Here is a 21,391-nt window from a genome sequence, read left to right as displayed (position 1 = left end):
AAATATAAATATAAATATAAATATAAATATAAATATAAATATAAATATAAATATAAATATAAATATAAATATAAATATAAATATAAATATAAATATAAATATAAATATAAATATAAATATAAATATAAATATAAATATAAATATAAATATAAATATAAATATAAATATAAATATAAATATAAATATAAATATAAATATAAATATAAATATAAATATAAATATAAATATAAATATAAATATAAATATAAATATAAATATAAATATAAATATAAATATAAATATAAATATAAATATAAAATAAATATAAATATAAATATAAATATAAATATAAATATGAATATAAATATAAATATAAATATAAATATAAATATAAATATAAATATAAATATAAATATAAATATAAACATAAATATAAATATAAATATAAATATAAATATAAATATAAATATAAATATAAATATAAATATAAATATAAATATAAATATAAATATAAATATAAATATAAATATAAATATAAATATAAATATAAATATAAATATAAATATAAATATAAATATAAATATAAATATAAATATAAATATAAATATAAATATAAATATAAATATAAATATAAATATAAATATAAATATAAATATAAATATAAATATAAATATAAATATAAATATAAATATAAATATAAATATAAATATAAATATAAATATAAATATAAATATAAATATAAATATAAATATGAATATAAATATGAATATGAATATAAATATAAATATAAATATAAATATAAATATAAATATAAATATAAATATAAATATAAATATAAATATAAATATAAATATAAATATAAATATAAATATAAATATAAATTATTTTTTATTTTTTATTTTTTATTTTTTATTTTTGCAAAATTAAGCAAGGAACATATTCCAGTCCACATATAGGCTGAAACAGTTATTGAGGATGCACTATATTCACGGACAAGTAGAATACTATTTAAGCATTGGAAACGAAAAGTTGTTTGAGATTATCGCGTTGTTTTTTGGCATCCTGCCTAACCTAAAACGCATGTTATCTACTCCGAAGAACTATGTGTTACTACAATAAGAAAGAGAAATAACTCGAACTGAAAGCAACACTGTACCCCAGAAGCTCACAGTTTTTTTAAAGGTACATTTGTTTGAAAACGCCTTCGAATGCCAGCAAGGAAATTCGCTAACAAATCATTTATTTAATGGATTTTAATGGAGGTAGTAAAACAAACGCTTTTAACAGAACTTTCAGAGAAAGAGAGCAACAAGAAGTCAACTTTATATTTGACCTGACACAAAAACTATACCAAATCTTCGTGAAGGATTTTGTGAAAGGTGTCAATAAAATTTGACTTGTTTTTAGTTTAGATTATGTACTTAGAGCACAATTCTTACCAAAAAAGAGCTATTTAGAATTCAAAATTTAAGAAAAAGGTATGTGTTTATTGCTGTTCAGACACTCACACGAATCAAAATAAAATAAACCAAATCGATCAATCACTATCACGCCACTTCACTAATAACACATTTGGACGATCATAGGTAAATCGCAATTTAATATACCCTATCCAATTAAGCACCTTCAATATGCAAAACGTCGCCGCGGCACACGCAAAACAATGGTAATCATACGTTTCCGTACCGTCGCCTCCCGCTGAACGCAGCAGCACCCATTACGAACTATGTGAAAATTGTAAACAATTGTTGTCGTTTCGACCACATATTCTCAATTTTAGTAGTAGAAATGAGTTTTCCACATGTCACTTGTTAGTTTACTACGGGATGCTATTTACTATTAGGAGCTGCTAGCGCCATAATAGGAAAATACAGCATCTTTGATTGGTTCGCAGTCACTTTACAAAACGAATAAACAATGAACTGTCACGAAATTGGCATACCTACTGTCGTTTTCGTTCAAAACTAGCTCAACTCATAATTCAGAACTTCGAATGAATGAATGAATTTCGCCTACCGGGAATTGGAGCACGAGATGAATTTCTTTACCATGACCAAACCTTATCGTGCTGGCTTAGGAATAGAAATGAAGTTAAAATTTCTGTTTGCTACCTTTTATACCAGACTTTGGAGACAAACTTTCAGAGAAGGAGGAGTCTCGAAGACGACAGAATGGGAGTAAAAACGAAACGTTTAATTATCGTTGTTAATAGTTGTTCTGGTCGCAATCGAAAAACAAACACTAAGACTACAACAAAATCAAATAATTTTGAGGCTTAAGAGAAAATTTCCCTCATTATAATTTGCCAATGAATGAATTAGATAAAAGTATATTTCACAGTCATTTTAGAAAATATAAATATAAATATAAATATAAATATAAATATAAATATAAATATAAATATAAATATAAAAATAAATATAAATATAAATATAAATATAAATATAAATATAAATATAAATATAAATATAAATATAAATATAAATATAAATATAAACATAAATATAAATATAAATATAAATATAAATATAAATATAAATATAAATATAAATATAAATATAAATATAAATATAAATATAAATATAAATATAAATATAAATATAAATATAAATATAAATATAAATATAAATATAAATATAAATATAAATATAAATATAAATATAAATATAAATATAAATATAAATATAAATATAAATATAAATATAAATATAAATATAAATATAAATATAAATATAAATATAAATATAAATATAAATATAAATATAAATATAAATATAAATATAAATATAAATATAAATATAAATATAAATATAAATATAAATATAAATATAAATATAAATATAAATATAAATATAAATATAAATATAAATATAAATATAAATATAAATATAAATATAAATATAAATATAAATATAAATATAAATATAAATATAAATATAAATATAAATATAAATATAAATATAAATATAAATATAAATATAAATATAAATATAAATATAAATATAAATATAAATATAAATATAAATATAAATATAAATATAAATATAAATATAAATATAAATATAAATATAAATATAAATATAAATATAAATATAAATATAAATATAAATATAAATATAAATATAAATATAAATATAAATATAAATATAAATATAAATATAAATATAAATATAAATATAAATATAAATATAAATATAAATATAAATATAAATATAAATATAAATATAAATATAAATATAAATATAAATATAAATATAAATATAAATATAAATATAATATAAATATAAATATAAATATAAATATAAATATAAATATAAATATAAATATAAATATAAATATAAATATAAATATAAATATAAATATAAATATAAATATAAATATAAATATAAATATAAATATAAATATAAATATAAATATAAATATAAATATAAATATAAATATAAATATAAATATAAATATAAATATAAATATAAATATAAATATAAATATAAATATAAATATAAATATAAATATAAATATAAATATAAATATAAATATAAATATAAATATAAATATAAATATAAATATAAATATAAATATAAATATAAATATAAATATAAATATAAATATAAATATAAATATAAATATAAATATAAATATAAATATAAATATAAATATAAATATAAATATAAATATAAATATAAATATAAATATAAATATAAATATAAATATAAATATAAATATAAATATAAATATAAATATAAATATAAATATAAATATAAATATAAATATAAATATAAATATAAATATAAATATAAATATAAATATAAATATAAATATAAATATAAATATAAATATAAATATAAATATAAATATAAATATAAATATGAATATAAATATAAATTTAAATATAAATTTAAATATAAATATAAATATAAATATAAATATAAATATAAATATAAATATAAATATAAATATAAATATAAATATAAATATAAATATAAATATAAATATAAATATAAATATAAATATAAATATAAATATAAATATAAATATAAATATAAATATAAATATAAATATAAATATAAATAAAAATATAAATATAAATATAAATATAAATATAAATATAAATATAAATATAAATATAAATATAAATATAAATATAAATATAAATATAAATATAAATATAAATATAAATATAAATATAAATATAAATATAAATATAAATATAAATATAAATATAAATATAAATATAAATATAAATATAAATATAAATATAAATATAAATATAAATATAAATATAAATATAAATATAAATATAAATATAAATATAAATATAAATTTAAATATAAATATAAATATAAATATAAATATAAATATAAATATAAATATAAATATAAATATAAATATAAATATAAATATAAATATAAATATAAATATAAATATAAATATAAATATAAATATAAATATAAATATAAATATAAATATAAATATAAATATAAATATAAATATAAATATAAATATAAATATAAATATAAATATAAATATAAATATAAATATAAATATAAATATAAATATAAATATAAATAAAAATATAAATATAAATATAAATATAAATATAAATATAAATATAAATATAAATATAAATATAAATATATATATAAATATAAATATAAATATAAATATAAATATAAATATAAATATAAATATAAATATAAATATAAATAAAAATAAAAATAAAAATATAAATATAAATATAAATATAAATATAAATATAAATATAAATATAAATATAAATATAAATATAAATATAAATATAAATATAAATATAAATATAAATATAAATATAAATATAAATATAAATATAAATATAAATATAAATATAAATATAAATATAAATATAAATATAAATATAAATATAAATATAAATATAAATATAAATATAAATATAAATATAAATATAAATATAAATATAAATATAAATATAAATATAAATATAAATATAAATATAAATATAAATATAAATATAAATATAAATATAAATATAAATATAAATATAAATATAAATATAAATATAAATATAAATATAAATATAAATATAAATATAAATATAAATATAAATATAAATATAAATATAAATATAAATATAAATATAAATATAAATATAAATATAAATATAAATATAAATATAAATATAAATATAAATATAAATATAAATATAAATATAAATATAAATATAAATATAAATATAAATATAAATATAAATATAAATATAAATATAAATATAAATATAAATATAAATATAAATATAAATATAAATATAAATATAAATATAAATATAAATATAAATATAAATATAAATATAAATATAAATATAAATATAAATATAAATATAAATATAAATATAAATATAAATATAAATATAAATATAAATATAAATATAAATATAAATATAAATATAAATATAAATATAAATATAAATATAAATATAAATATAAATATAAATATAAATATAAATATAAATATAAATATAAATATAAATATAAATATAAATATAAATATAAATATAAATATAAATATAAATATAAATATAAATATAAATATAAATATAAATATAAATATAAATATAAATATAAATATAAATATAAATATAAATATAAATATAAATATAAATATAAATATAAATATAAATATAAATATAAATATAAATATAAATATAAATATAAATATAAATATAAATATAAATATAAATATAAATATAAATATAAATATAAATATAAATATAAATATAAATATAAATTTAAATATAAATATAAATATAAATATAAATATAAATATAAATATAAATATAAATATAAATATAAATATAAATATAAATATAAATATAAATATAAATATAAATATAAATATAAATATAAATATAAATATAAATATAAATATAAATATAAATATAAATATAAATATAAATATAAATATAAATATAAATATAAATATAAATATAAATATAAATATAAATATAAATATAAATATAAATATAAATATAAATATAAATATAAATATAAATATAAATATAAATATAAATATAAATATAAATATAAATATAAATATAAATATAAATATAAATATAAATATAATTATAAATATAAATATAAATATAAATATAAGTATAAATATAAATATAAATATAAATATAAATATAAATATAAATATAAATATAAATATAAATATTAATATAAATATAAATATAAATATAAATATAAATATAAATATAAATATAAATATAAATATAAATATAAATATAAATATAAATATAAATATAAATATAAATATAAATATAAATATAAATATAAATATAAATATAAATATAAATATAAATATAAATATAAATATAAATATAAATATAAATATAAATATAAATATAAATATAAATATAAATATAAATATAAATATAAATATAAATATAAATATAAATATAAATATAAATATAAATATAAATATAAATATAAATATAAATATAAATATAAATATAAATATAAATATAAATATAAATATAAATATAAATATAAATATAAATATAAATATAAATATAAATATAAATATAAATATAAATATAAATATAAATATAAATATAAATATAAATATAAATATAAATATAAATATAAATATAAATATAAATATAAATATAAATATAAATATAAATATAAATATAAATATAAATATAAATATAAATATAAATATAAATATAAATATAAATATAAATATAAATATAAATATAAATATAAATATAAATATAAATATAAATATAAATATAAATATAAATATAAATATAAATATAAATATAAATATAAATATAAATATAAATATAAATATAAATATAAATATAAATATAAATATAAATATAAATATAAATATAAATATAAATATAAATATAATTATAATTATAAATATAAATATAAATATAAATATAAATATAAATATAAATATAAATATAAATATAAATATAAATATAAATATAAATATAAATATAAATATAAATATAAATATAAATATGAATATAAATATAAATATAAATATAAATATAAATATAAATATAAATATAAATATAAATATAAATATAAATATAAATATAAATTATTTTTTATTTTTTATTTTTTATTTTTTATTTTTGCAAAATTAAGCAAGGAACATATTCCAGTCCACATATAGGCTGAAACAGTTATTGAGGATGCACTATATTCACGGACAAGTAGAATATTATTTAAGCATTGGAAACGAAAAGTTGTTTGAGATTATCGCGTTGTTTTTTGGCATCCTGCCTAACCTAAAACGCATGTTATCTACTCCGAAGAACTATGTGTTACTACAATAAGAAAGAGAAATAACTCGAACTGAAAGCAACACTGTACCCCAGAAGCTCACAGTTTTTTTTAAAGGTACATTTGTTTGAAAACGCCTTCGAATGCCAGCAAGGAAATTCGCTAACAAATCATTTATTTAATGGATTTTAATGGAGGTAGTAAAACAAACGCTTTTAACAGAACTTTCAGAGAAAGAGAGCAACAAGAAGTCAACTTTATATTTGACCTGACACAAAAACTATACCAAATCTTCGTGAAGGATTTTGTGAAAGGTGTCAATAAAATTTGACTTGTTTTTAGTTTAGATTATGTACTTAGAGCACAATTCTTACCAAAAAAGAGCTATTTAGAATTCAAAATTTAAGAAAAAGGTATGTGTTTATTGCTGTTCAGACACTCACACGAATCAAAATAAAATAAACCAAATCGATCAATCACTATCACGCCACTTCACTAATAACACATTTGGACGATCATAAGTAAATCGCAATTTAATATACCCTATCCAATTAAGCACCTTCAATATGCAAAACGTCGCCTCGGCACACGCAAAACAATGGTAATCATACGTTTCCGTACCGTCGCCTCCCGCTGAACGCAGCAGCACCCATTACGATCGTTACCGAATGATTTATATTTGAATCTGTGTTCTCTCTGGTTTCCTTTTACAGATGTCCGATCTGACCGAACCGGGTAGCACGGTTGCTGCAACTATCGGTCCACCTACGCCTCCAACACGCGTCGGCCAGTCGCTGTTCAACGTAAATGCATCATCAACGACGGCAGGCACCGTCACCGCGGGAACGACTTCCACGATGGCTGCCACCGCGCAAGAGGTAAGCTCCCCGTCGTCGTTTAATTACGACTAGCGGATAAATTGCACTACTTAAATTCACAGCAATAACTGAGTATGTGAGCTCCGCCAATAGGACCTATTTTCAAAACATGTTTATGTTTAGTCAAACGGTTTATTCCTAGTGGATACACATAACAATTGTAAGGTAGCATTCAAATAGACTCCTTGCATTTTGTTATAAATAATTAGATCCACTCGATTACTCACGTCGATCTGTTTCACAGATGATTAAATTCGAAATAAATAGAGTACGTATACACTTTTGCATCACTAACAGTGCCAAGTACGCTCGGATCGTTCGTATTACGACATTCGACGTATGGTCCAAGGCCGATTACATAAGTCATTTGTTGAACATCTAAAAATCATGCACGTGTTGAAGAAATTCCCCATTTCAGCTCGGTATGTGTTTTTGGGGTATCTAAAATGAAAAGAGTTAAGAATAAATACGTCACCTCACCCGTACCACAACAGAGACACCCGGTATGGCACAAGCAGTATGGTTTTCCCGAACTCACACACTCTGCTGAACTTAACTGTATTCTGTGAAACGTTTGTTGCTCTTTTCCACGAAAAACTACTGTCAAGATCATATTCATCGCGTTTTTTATTTCGGAGAAAAATGAAAATGCCCATTTCATAACACATATGCGATGATGTTGTGATTTCGTTTCGCTGAGAGAAAACAACACTTAATAGGTTTTAACAATAAGGCGATGTAAGAGTATTTTTTCAATTGAAACATTAATTGCACTAAAAATTGCAGTTTTACTGAATTAAACAAAAAAAAATCCAGAAGTCTCAAAAAAATTACCATGATCTTTCGAAGAAAAAAATGTTCCAATTGAGGGATTTTATGCCAATTGACACAGCCAGTGCCAGTACCACCTTGGGTTTCGGTACAAAAATGTGAAAATCAAAAATCAAAGCAAAAAAGTGCCGGTATAACAACGTATGGACGGATTTTAAGAAATGCTCTAGATCTAGTTTTTTTGCGTAGTAAAAATTCAAAAAAATATAAAAAAATCTTTCGGATTTTTTTAAGAAGACATCTAGATATATTTGAGATAACAAGTATGCAAAATTATGCAAAATTACTTAAATTACGAATGTCGTCGAACTCATCAAGTTTAACTGGATTATAAAAGGATGTTGCCGACTCAACACACGAGTTCGTAAAAACTCTCAATTGCTGTTGTGCGCCTGGGAAAAACATCGGCGGGAAACTGTTGAAATGATATTTGTCAACTGATTCTTTCTCTCACGATAGTGTCGTGGTCGTGACACGTTTTCCGCTCCGCTCCACAGCGGTGGACAGAGACTATCTGCTGAATCCTGGTAGGTTTGCGAATATTATTCATCTAGGAGCCAGTACTTGTACAACGACCGAACGACCGACATCACACAAAACCTTTGAGCAATTTGAACTTGAAATAATCGAACTTTTTTTTAACATGAGGATACGAAGCAAAGCTACATTCGAATAAGTGAAATTAAACGAAAATTACGCCGCAATTGCCAGACCGTTATAAATCGTGTGCACTCGAAGAGACTTAAAGCGAATCGAATTTTTTAAGTGAGAAAAAATATACACAATGAAAAGGTAAATTCGCAGAAATCTCACTAACGAAAACACTATTTATAAAAGGCAACGCGAAAAGCTTAAAAATATTAATTGCATGTGCGCGAGAACGAACGGTTTGAACTGACCGAAAGTGTCGTCCACCCACGGACCGTTGCCAGGAAAACAAGCATCCGGGTGTTGTCACTTTGGGCGTAGAAGAAACCAGACCGCTTTGCAGCGTCCGGCACTGGAGGAGTGTTTGTGTAATAAAAATCAACGGCACAAAGTCGGTCAATAAAATGTATCTTTCTGTTCTGCAGCAGAAGAGTTTATCTTGATTTTAGGATAAATTTGAATGTTGTAGTAAAACAAAATTTGGTTTATTTGTGTAATCGATCACAATAAATTGGAATGTTTTGGATACATTCTCAATGAAAGTAACTTTGAATGATCAACAATTGCTAAGTTTTAGGTATGAATATCGTTTTTATATATTGAATGTGCCGGTGTTGATCGTTAACGTCAAAAGCAAGAATGCAGCGCTCGTTGAGTATTACCGAAGGCAGTTAATGAATGCCATTTTTGCCTCCTGCCAATAAAAAGAATAATAGCTGTAACTATTCGTGGGTAATGAAAATGCCATTATTTATAAAAAAAACTAAATACATTATTAATTATTCATAAAATTAAATTTATGCATTCAGTGATTGGATGTCATCGGGTACCAAATAAACATTCTAAGCGCGAATAATTGGTTTTTGCGGAAAGTTCATAGGATCTTCGCTTTCTACACTTACAGCTCCTGAACAGCAGCAGCTCCAGCAGCAAAAGCTCAAAGGTGTCCTCCTCATCTAGTACTACCACGTCACGAATGGCCAAAACCTCCTCGACCCAGCGGCTGCAGCACATGTCTTCCTCCCTCACATCGTCGTCCTCCACGTCGTCGTCGTCGGCCACTTCGTCGGCGGCCGCGGTCAAACAGGGCCTCGGCGAAATGCAAAACTCGATGGCCGAAATGAAGAACATGATGGGTCACACGAGTGCCTCCCAGATTTCCACCTCATCATCGTCCATGATGTCATCGTCATCGTCATCGAGCCAGATGAAGAAGCTGGCCATCACCAACAGTTCGTCCAATTTGGGCGAACTGCAAAAAAGGTAATCGATCTTCAAATTGCTGAATATCCGCATAGCAAACTAATCACATGTATCATACTCATATTCTAATTTGTTGTCTAATTTTGTTCAGTTAAATGCAGAGGAAATTCCATATTGGTGAATCATTGGGTTGAAACTAAACATTATTTTTTCACTGAATATTCAATCAAATCCAATCGACGTAAAACATTTTTCTAGACAAGGTGCAGGTTGTTAGAGGTTTCCACATAGAAATAGTAACAACTAGATCGTCATCTATTGAGCAGTCCTCAAGAATTATTCGATTATTTATTTTGATACTATAAACACCCACAAGAAGATGTTTTTACTTATACGTCGTTGTCGAAAGCTCACTTTTATGAAATGATTCCTCCATAACTCGACTTATTGTATTACACTACCTTTGTGTGTGATTGAAGTTATGGAACCAATCCGTCGCGGTAAACGACACAACAAATTGGGCGTTTTGTTTTGATAAGACTCACTAACCCAATTTACTTTTGCGGCGACAGAATGATTATCGATCACGTGCCGAATCCAGAATACGACGTCATGCCGTCGTGTGATCTTGGGCTGCTATCCTCCAGTCGCCTCTAACATCTGTTACGTGGGCATCCTCGTCGACAGCGCCCATTTAACAAGAGCGGGTTCTACCCCGAAGTCAACGGCTAAATATTCTTTTTTGCTGGTCGTTCTTTCGGTATTCTAGCTACATGCCCAGTCCACTGAAGCCTGCTGTGTACTATCCGCTTGACTATATCCGACTTAATGGTTAATGCGTCTGCACCAAACGTCATTTCCCAGTTGGAGATGGATGCAAATACGCAGGTCGGGCAGAAAGACTTCTTTCGCTCCGTAATTGGTAACTTAGAGCTCGCCGATCAGCCTATTTCAGGATCCATGCTCCATTGCCATTGAGGGCCACCGGGAGAATTAGTGTTTTATAGAGTACTTGTACGGGTTTGCAGGCTGCAGGCCGCAGCTGGTTACGCAATCCATAGAAGGTCCTATTTGCGACCGCTACACGCCCTCTTTAACTCACGGCTAATCTCATTGTCGCACTCATACTCAGGTAAAAAAAATCGTCGACTACTTCAAATGATTCAAGGACTCCCACACTATCTACGCACCCTCTAGCCATCATGTACTTCGTTTTGGCAGAGTTTATGACAAGCGCAGCTTCTCTCTTGAGAGGCCTCTTCCACCACTCTACGGCTAACGCAAATGATGACGATATCGTCCGCTTAACCTAGGAGCATGGAGACTTCGTAATGATGGTGCCAAACCATCATTACTTTCAGCATGGTCCGATGGATAACACAGCTGATCGCTTTGAAAAGCTCGGCGGGAATACCGTCTTTCTAAGCTGCCTTGCAGCTCCTCAGCTCCTTTCGACACCTCTGTCTTCTTCTTCAACAGTACACTAAAATGTTTTCAACGCCTGACCACCTCTGATTTATCATTTGTCCTCTTCCTGTCATGACACATGACAGGGGCTGACACGTTTCGATTCCTGATTCCGTTAGTCCTTTTGTAAAAGCTCCTCACAGCGTACCTGGAAAAGCAGCCCACGGTCTCCGCAAGAACACACTTAAAATGTTGACGTTTCTTCCGGCGATGGCTCCAGTTGTGCGATATCTCCCTCCGCTCTGACGAGTCACAGTTGTAAGCAACATGTGAGCTCTGGTGCGGTTCTTCTTATCCGTCACTCGATGGCACTCAGCGTCAAACCACTTATTGTACATGATTTCCGAACCTGTACCCAACACTTTTCGCGCTGTGGTGCTGATCGTACTGTGAATATGTCACCAACTTGCTCATCAACTTTCTGAGAGTACTCTGAAGGCACTCCTCCAATTGATAAACCCTGAATGTTCAGCTGTATGTTACTAATTGTCCTCGATTTAAATACGTTGGACAACCAGGCGCGGATCATGCATGATCTGAGTCAACGATTGTTTTTCTAAACGACCTTAAATCTGTAAAGTCTGAAAGCTGCCGATCATCACTCAGAAAATGGTCGATCTGAGAGCAAGCCACCGCATTTGGGCGCATTCAGGTGTGCTTTCGAATATTCCGGCGTTCAAAATAAGTGCTACAGAATCTATCTGATAGTCATGCCTGTGGGTGCAGCAAAATTGATAAGCCTTAGGCCATTATCGCTTGTAGTAGAGTGTACTCTCTACCAATTAAGGGGCGGCACCAATCTGTCCACGTTGAATGTGGATAGCCCCTAACGACACTCCCTAAGGTTACAGAGTCCGCTTTGACGAGCGGGTGGTCGTAGTTTCGAATCTTAGTAGAATAAGGCCATTTTGTTGTGCGGATACGCAACACCTTACGCTCGAAGACCGCGCAAGGGCACGTTGGTCCTCCACAAGCATTATCCATGTCTCATGCCCGTAGAGAGGACTACCGGCTGATCAGCGTCTTATAGATGGTTAACTCGGTGCGGCGACGAATTCTACACGACCGGAGCGTCCTCCGAAGACCAAAATATGCACGATTTTCTGCCATAATGCGCCGGTGTATTTCTCTGCTGGTATCGTTGTCAGCAGTGAGCCCAGGTGAAAACACCAGGGCACTATCACCACAGATCAAATGTCTCTGGTCGCAGTGATGAGTCCAAACAGGAAAAATATCTGTTTCTCAATTATGACGAACCTGTCTCCTCTTGCTGCTTTGACGCCGCCACTGTGTAGTAGATGTGGTACTAAAATGAAGTGTCCGCAATAGGATTGCCTGGATTTCATGTTCTCCTCTTTCTAGCCACCACACCTTCTAGATAGCTGCGACCTCCACATTCACCTTCATCATTTCTCTGGCCAGGATACCTACACATGCCAATCCGAACAGCGTCCTTACATTCTCAGTACCGTGTTTCCAATAATCGTTGTCCTTTTTCGCTCGCTTAGGTCCATACCGATTATTCGTAGTAATTCATATTCGATATATACCTTACTAGGGCTACGATAACTAGTTAATATGACTCACTAATCTCACTAAAAATGTTCAAATTCCAAGACTGATTTTCTCTACTCTTTTGAAAATACTGGATCGAGCGTTGGTTGTCATAATTGTTTTTCGGTTTGACAGCTTTAAAGAATTAAAAAAAAAAGATTTTTCTCCAAGGGATTGGTTTAGGAGGACTACGAGAATCTCCAAACAAAACATCATCAATGATAGTGAAATTTTTTCTCAATGAACAACACAAAGATACAATAATTCAGTAAATTAGGGAATTATGCTTGAAAATCCCGCTTCCAAACATACAATCTAAGTACGTTTTTGGCTATCGGTACAAATTCCTTAAGAATCCTAAAATTAAGACCGATTTTAGATCTATCATTATTGTTCATACTATTTTTTGAAATGGAATTTTTATATGGGCACGTTCAACTCGAACTTTAGAGTTCAATTGCTGTATCTATAACAAATTTAGAATTCAGTCCGATATAACTACCATAACAACGTTTATCTCCTACTGAAAAGTAACTCAACCTTTTCATTCTTCAACAGACTCCGATCCTCGATGGACAGCCTGGATGACCCTAGTTCAGACTACCAAGTGACGCATCCCGATTCGGACGGAGAAATGAACTCCATGCTGATGATGAAACCAACTGGAAGTCTGCAGAATGGTCACGTGATGAATGGAGCCGTTGACACGGTGAAGTTCGAACAGAAACAGATGACATCCGAATCGAAGACCAAGGTGGTTACGGACGGTTTCAGCAGTGAACAAGCGACGCTGAACTCGGCTCAAATGAAAAAGCTCCATGCAGGCGACGTGCAGTACCAGGAGGAAGCCGCTCTAGCGGCAATGAGCAATAAGATGGAAGTGGACGGACTCAAAACGGAGGAAAAGGGCGCTTTGTTGAAGGTATATAGAAAAATTACTATACAGTCCAGATATTATCGTGACGAAATGGGTACCAATTTTTGTTCTACCCTAAAATTTAAATTAGTAGTTTTCATTTGTGCATGATTCAGGATGCTAGCATAAAAACACAGCTCCCAGAAGAGAATCATTTCAGCCATGACTCATTCTCGTAACCAATTAACGATCCACTTTGCGAATTTCCAAAGCGCACTTCAGCAGATGATTCACCGCTCATACTCTCTCCGTACATATATGCTTATGTTAAGGAATTTCGTCTAAACACACCTCCCTGTCAAGGTCGTCTGGTGGTTATGCTCGCGATGCCACGCTGGTGGATGACTCATTCATGTTTCAAATATGTTATCGTGCCAGTTTTCCCATCCGCAAAGCAACAACGCAAAGCTCCAAAAGGGTAGGCCACAATGTTAATGATGCCTCTTTTGCCAAAGCATACGCTTAAATTTTATGGATAATTTATTGTCCAGAATCTCTGAGGAGTTTTAAAACTATTGTGTGACAAAATATATGGTTATGGTTCCTTACGCCAGCCGGTAAAAAAATCGAACAACAACTTTACACCGGAGACTGAGTTCGCTGACACATCCTGTTCCTGCGCACTAGGAACTCGATTGATTGACCGTTACGTCCTTCTGGAGAAAGACGTTTTAGTGACATATGAGCATTCGTTGTACAAACTACTTTTATCATACCAAGTGCAAAAGAGTACGCAAAACTAAAGTGATGTTGGCAAAATAATCTACATGACAGAAGTTGTGCGGGAAATAAAGCGTGAAAAACTCCTATTGGCAAGTTGCTTCGCTAGCTAATTTTCTCGTGACGTACCGCAATGATCCTTGGGCGTTATGTAATTTACGCGACACTAATTCCTAGAACCAGTAGTGACCATTTTACGGTACATGCGAAGCATACTTTACAGTTACTGCAAAGGTCAAACCTATCAGCAACCAGGCGGGGTCTCTTCAGAAAAAACCTACAACCAATACCAACAGTTACCATCAGCAGCCATGGCACACGGGTATGGGCGATTTTTCAAAAATGTCCAATTTCGTATTATTTGTTTGGTCAATATAAACGGAGTAGCAGGTTTTTTGCATTTATACGCAGTCGATGCGGTTTGTAGACGAGTTCTAATCAAGCGAGGTGACGTGTTGGTTTTCGGAAATATTTGTCTTTTACTTTGCGTATGTATGCGGTTGGTAAACAGTGGAAACGATTGATGTTTCGATCGAATAAGCTATTTTTCATCTTGAATACGATGGCTAATATAGCTAGCACAAAACAAAAAGCAAACCATCATGAGCAGGGAATATTTTAGTTTTATTTAATGCCCCAGTTTAAGTTTTTTTTCCAACGTACAAAGCTTTGCAATCATGCGAAAAAAATGCACCCAGAAGCTTTAAGCATGATTAATGCGATTAATCATTTAACTTATTCGCATAAAAATAGAAGCGATGTCCTCTCCGTCGGATTTTTGCAAACCGTTATTTCAATGTCAAGAGCGCCGAAAAGAAAACACTGAACTTAGTGAAACACACTTTTCTGAATCAGTCGTGCTCGTATCTACTACCAGTCAGCCGTATCGACTCAAGTGCACCTGGCATTTCTCATCCCGTGTTTAGTTCTCAAGGTTTTCACCAGCCGAGACAGTTTGGAAAACCACAGACGCGCGAGAATAGGTTTGACTAGGTTTTGCTAACAAAAATTTGCTTGAAACATCAACCAATAGTGAAAAGATTTAATCATTGATTCTATATAATTTGCTGCCCTGGTCTACCATCTGCGTAATGTCGATTAGTGTACAGCCGGAAACATATCCAGGCTTGGTCAATGGTTGGCAACCAAATGACGCAAATTGATTGAGTGATGTTTTATTTGTGGCCGATATTTGCGAAAATTTCCGATCGAATAGTTGATAACGTGTTCGAGTGTAGTTTCCAACAAGAGCCTCGTGCTGCGAAGTGAAACATGTGTTTTTTGTATTTAAATGCAAAGTTTTACTAACTTCAACAAAATTCACATGTTCTTTTGTGAAAAGATGAGCACCTCCAAACTGGCAAAGAGCACGTTCCGTCTGCCAGCGAAGTTGTATTCGGTAGTCAATAAATACACTAACAATCAGTAATTTCATATTACGCTAACCTTATCTTCTAGCTCAAACCGTTCTACAAACACTGAAGCACGCTGCCAGAGTGAGTACACAAGCAGCAGTTTTTCCTTGCCACCCACACTCCAACGACTTTTCTGTCGCGTACAAACCACCAGAAAATAGATGATTGAAAATCGGCCATATGTAAGAAACTGTATGTATATCGTTGGCAGCGGTTTTCCCCCATTCCGCTCCTGCTGCGTCCTCCGTCTCCTAGCGGTCAATTGTTTTGATCGTGCGTGATCGTGTCCTCTTGTGAAGTGAAAATTCTCACGAGTCGGTGGGAGACCTGGTGTGTGTATTGGCTCGCTCTCGGACAGCAGCGCATCGGGGGAAAGGACCGACAGCACAACGTGCCACATTCACAGTTTCTTCTCTAGCATCGCCGTGGTCGCCACTTATTCGGCGAAAATTGTATTTTGCAACAATTTTGTACTTCCGAAAACACATTCGCAGTGAATTAATTAAAGCCCGTGTGCGAATTTGTGCGGAGCACGTCGACGTGACGCAGTTGCATTTAATTGCCGGCCGAAGAAATCCCGGGAGCTTCCCATATTAAGTAATATTAGCGATGTGATGGCAATTAAAATGTGCGCGAAGCTGGTGATTATCAGTGCCTTGTCAGAACGAATCTAATATATGGAAAGTATAATAACAGTGTTCAAGTGGTGAATAAACTGATTTACTGATTGGTGTGGCATTACACAACACGCAGCAGACTATGAGTAGTCAAGCGCCGTGGCCTGTCAGGAAGGGGATATTCCGTTCAACGGGCCAATCGGATTTTGTTCCGACCCGCACGCCTAGTCCAATCGTAGAGTTTCCGCTATCGCCTCCGCCCCCACAAACGCCAACCGCCACCAGTCCCACACAGCACAAGAATGGAATCTCTTTACACGTCAGCAGTCCCGTCACCAGTCCGCGAATCGTTCTTGCGGATAGCCCACTTGCAACAACACCGCAAAGTGTACGCACCACATTCGAAATACCGATCGAGAGGGTCAAGGTAAGGGTTCTCTGGAACACGTCGCTCAAAAGTCGTCGCAGTCCCACAACAATCGCTCATCCGCTGATGTACGTCAGCCTGTGGCTGTCAAAATAATTATGGACGTTTTTAGATACTCAAACTAACTACTCAAAAATAACCCCGACAGTATTAAGATTGGCAGTTTTTAAAAATACCCCGCGCACAAAGACCAACGCGAAGAAAAATACCATAACCAGTAACCTAATGTTTAAATGGGTTCAACTATTTAGTCGTTAGTGGCGAAATAGCTTCTTAGAGTTACGAGTTCCTAGCATCTGGGTGCGTTCCACAGCAAGGTTATGCTTTGGCATTTTCCTAGGATTGGATCAAGCTGGGGCGCCTGTTGGGGTGAACTTAAGTGACATGATGAGAGGGAAAAAATACTATTGAGTAATGAATAACAAACGCAAAGGGTTTCAAAGGCCGATTGAACTCAAATTACGTGACATTCCGCTGGAAGAAGTGTTAATTATTTATTGAATATTTGCATAAAACATTCAAAGTTCACACCTTTAACCGCGATGATTTAGCGTTCAAGCTTCTAGGTAGTTTTTTAAGAACATTTAAACTGACAAGGAAAAGTCTTCCAAGCAGATTTTAACTCTTTTGAAACTGCCATTAAAAGTATCTATTTTCACATTTAAAATCCTACAACGATTTTATAAATTCATTTGGGGTCCTACCAATTATACATACGAAACTGGAAAAATAATGGGACAAAGTGATGAGAAATAGCTTAGAGTTACCAAATTTTGCTGTGTTGGAGGGATGAAACTTTACCTAGTCACAGTTAGTTACTTTTTCGTGTTCTTTATTGATTCTGAAATCATCACAGCTTCTACGCACAAAAACGGATAAAAGATTTTTGATTCTTGATGGTTCAGCTCGAACGTAAACAAATTGTTGGTGTAGGTGTAGTTTCCCCTATACATTACCAGTAAAAATTGGTCTTCACACATTTTGCTCACGTTTGCATTCAAAGTTTTTGGCATATTTTTACACCAGCTATCATGTACACTATGAAATGCTAAATTACTTTGATTCATCACTTACTTACTGCATATAAGAGGAAGAGGTGACCAACAATGTTAGTGGGGCTGTTGGTAATATTCATTAAGGGGGTCTCTTCATCAGTGGCTTAAAAACCATATGGATTTTCTTATTTTTTTTAAATTTTTTTTTTAATTTTTAACCTAAATTAGACTCAGCCTTTCTCATTCAAACTTATTATTTGTAAAAATAGATTTACATGAATGCTTAAATCCAAAAAGGTATATTCACTCTTTGGGTTCTAAAATATTGATGTTGTAATTAAAGTATAAAATATGAAATTTGACGTAATGTTAGTGCTTCAGAAATAGCGAAATATAAGAAAAGACTCTTAATTTCGAACAATTTAATCACGAGCGATATCGGGAACGTTCAAATAGTACGATACCACATTTAAATCATGTTGAGGCCATATATATTGATCAAAGCAGCTATAGTGTTGAATAGTCTTTGGATTTCTTTTCTTTACAAAACTTTTGAAAAGTATATCAAATTTTTATGAAGTTTGTTATTTGTAAGTTTGAGAGATGACTCGTTTGTACGACACTAGTTATGTTCAAATAAGTCGTGTAATACTTGAGATAATAGACTTTCGTTGTTTTACAATTTAAAACATAACGGTTGCTTAAGTTTGATTACAATCAAATGAAAAGGGAACGTATGGGGGAGCCAAACTTTGAAACCACGTGTTCGATCATAATTCATCAGTTAAACCTTAACTATCCCGTTTATTCGATATCAATATTGTTCAAATCTATTGTGTAGTTTCTAAGATAATGAAGTTTCGTGATTTTCACATTTCGATACATTACAGACAAAGTTACATTCCGATTACAGCAAAATTCAATAGGGTGTTATAAGGCAGCTAGACCTTTCATTTGATACTATTTCTGTGGAAAGCGGCTCAACCATCTCTGAGAAAAGTGAGTGAGCCCGAGTAGTCATCAGAATATGTTTCTTTTCACAGCTGGATTTCACATTTTTAAACATAACAGGAAAAGTAATAATCCGTTCGCAAAAGAAATCATTAGGGTCTTATGGGGCAACAAGACTTTCCATATGTCACTGATTTTATGAAAATCGGTCCAGCCATCTCTGAGAAACATGAGTGAGATTGAACAGTCTTCAGAACACGTTTCTTTTCATAACTTTTGAATCATATGTCCAATCTTTATGAAATTCAAAAGTTAAGGGTTTTTCAGGTAGCCCGTTCATTTGAAACCAATTTTGTTCAAATCGGTTGTGTAGTTTCTGAGATATTGATGTTTCGTGATTTTTACATTTTGATACATAACCTCTAAACTAGAAATCAGATTAAAATAAAATTCAATAGGGTCTTATAGGGCAACTAGAACTTTCATTTGCAATTGATTTCATTGAAATCGATTCAGCCACCACTGAGAAAATTGAGTGAGATTGGGAGAGCGTTACACACACATGCAGAAAATACTCAGCTCGGCGAACTGAGTCGAGTGGTATACGACATTCGGCCCTTTTGAGCACTTTTATACCTTTCGTTTCTTTCTATAACTTTTAAACCACATGTTTGAACATTATGAAATTCATTGTTTGAGGGTTTGAAAGCCCATTTCTTTGAATTCAACTATGTTCATAACTTCTGAGATATAAGAGCGTTTTTCACATTCTAACGCAGCGCCAAAAATAAAAGTTTGATTACAATGAAATTCAATAGCAACCTAAGCGGCAAATAGACCCTTTTTTTTGACACCAAGATAGAAAGAATCGGTCAGACCATCTCTGAGAAAAGTGGTGCGAAAGAAAGGTGCACATACACACGTAAACACTCACACACAAACATATACACCTATACATGCATATATGCAAAAAATGCTCGATTCGTCGAACTGAGTTGAGAAGTATATGACATTCGGCCATTTCAATCATTTTTCTACCTTTTAATTAGCCAGTGATCGTTAGGAGAAAGTCAATATGTTTACTTTCATTATGTGATTTCACATTTTTATGAACAACGGACACAGTTACAATCCGATTGCAATGAAATTTAATACCAACCTATGGGGCAACTAGACCTTTTATTTGATACTAATTTTGTGAAAATCGGTTCAGCCATCACTGAGAAAAATGAGTGAGTTCAAACAACCTCAGGATAACTTTTCTTTACATAACTTTTGAACCATAAGTTCAATCATAACGAAATTCAAAAGTTAAGGGTTTTGGAGACAGCCCAATAATTTGAAACCAGTTTTATTAAAATCGGTGGTGTGGTTTCTGAGATATTGATGTTTCGTGATTTTAACATTTTGATACATAACCTCTAAACTAAAAATCCGATTACAATGAAATTCAATAGCAACCTATGGCGCAACTAGACCTTTCATTTGCAATTAA

At 29.1% G+C, this 21,391-nt stretch overlaps 1 protein-coding gene across 10 annotated transcripts in view; it reads left to right on the top strand.

Annotated features, from left to right (window-relative positions):
• Positions 1–21,391, top strand: part of LOC129721250 (NAD(+) hydrolase sarm1) — a 91,544-nt gene that overhangs the window by 62,464 nt on the left and 7,689 nt on the right. For 8 of the 10 annotated variants that reach the window (XM_055673583.1, XM_055673585.1, XM_055673586.1 and 5 more), the window contains 3 exons: positions 7,988–8,152; positions 10,536–10,894; positions 14,414–14,777. In XM_055673583.1, the coding sequence (XP_055529558.1) occupies positions 7,988–8,152; positions 10,536–10,894; positions 14,414–14,777 (888 nt within the window). Of the gene's footprint in view, positions 1–7,987; positions 8,153–9,535; positions 9,776–10,154; positions 10,364–10,535; positions 10,895–14,413; positions 14,778–21,391 lie in introns of those variants that run through there. The other 2 variants (XM_055673592.1, XM_055673591.1) reach the window with 2 other exon arrangements.

This window comes from Wyeomyia smithii, chromosome 2 (assembly GCF_029784165.1).
Source record: "Wyeomyia smithii strain HCP4-BCI-WySm-NY-G18 chromosome 2, ASM2978416v1, whole genome shotgun sequence".
Classification (NCBI taxonomy): domain Eukaryota; kingdom Metazoa; phylum Arthropoda; class Insecta; order Diptera; family Culicidae; genus Wyeomyia; species Wyeomyia smithii.
This window is presented reverse-complemented; position numbering and strand designations above follow the sequence as displayed.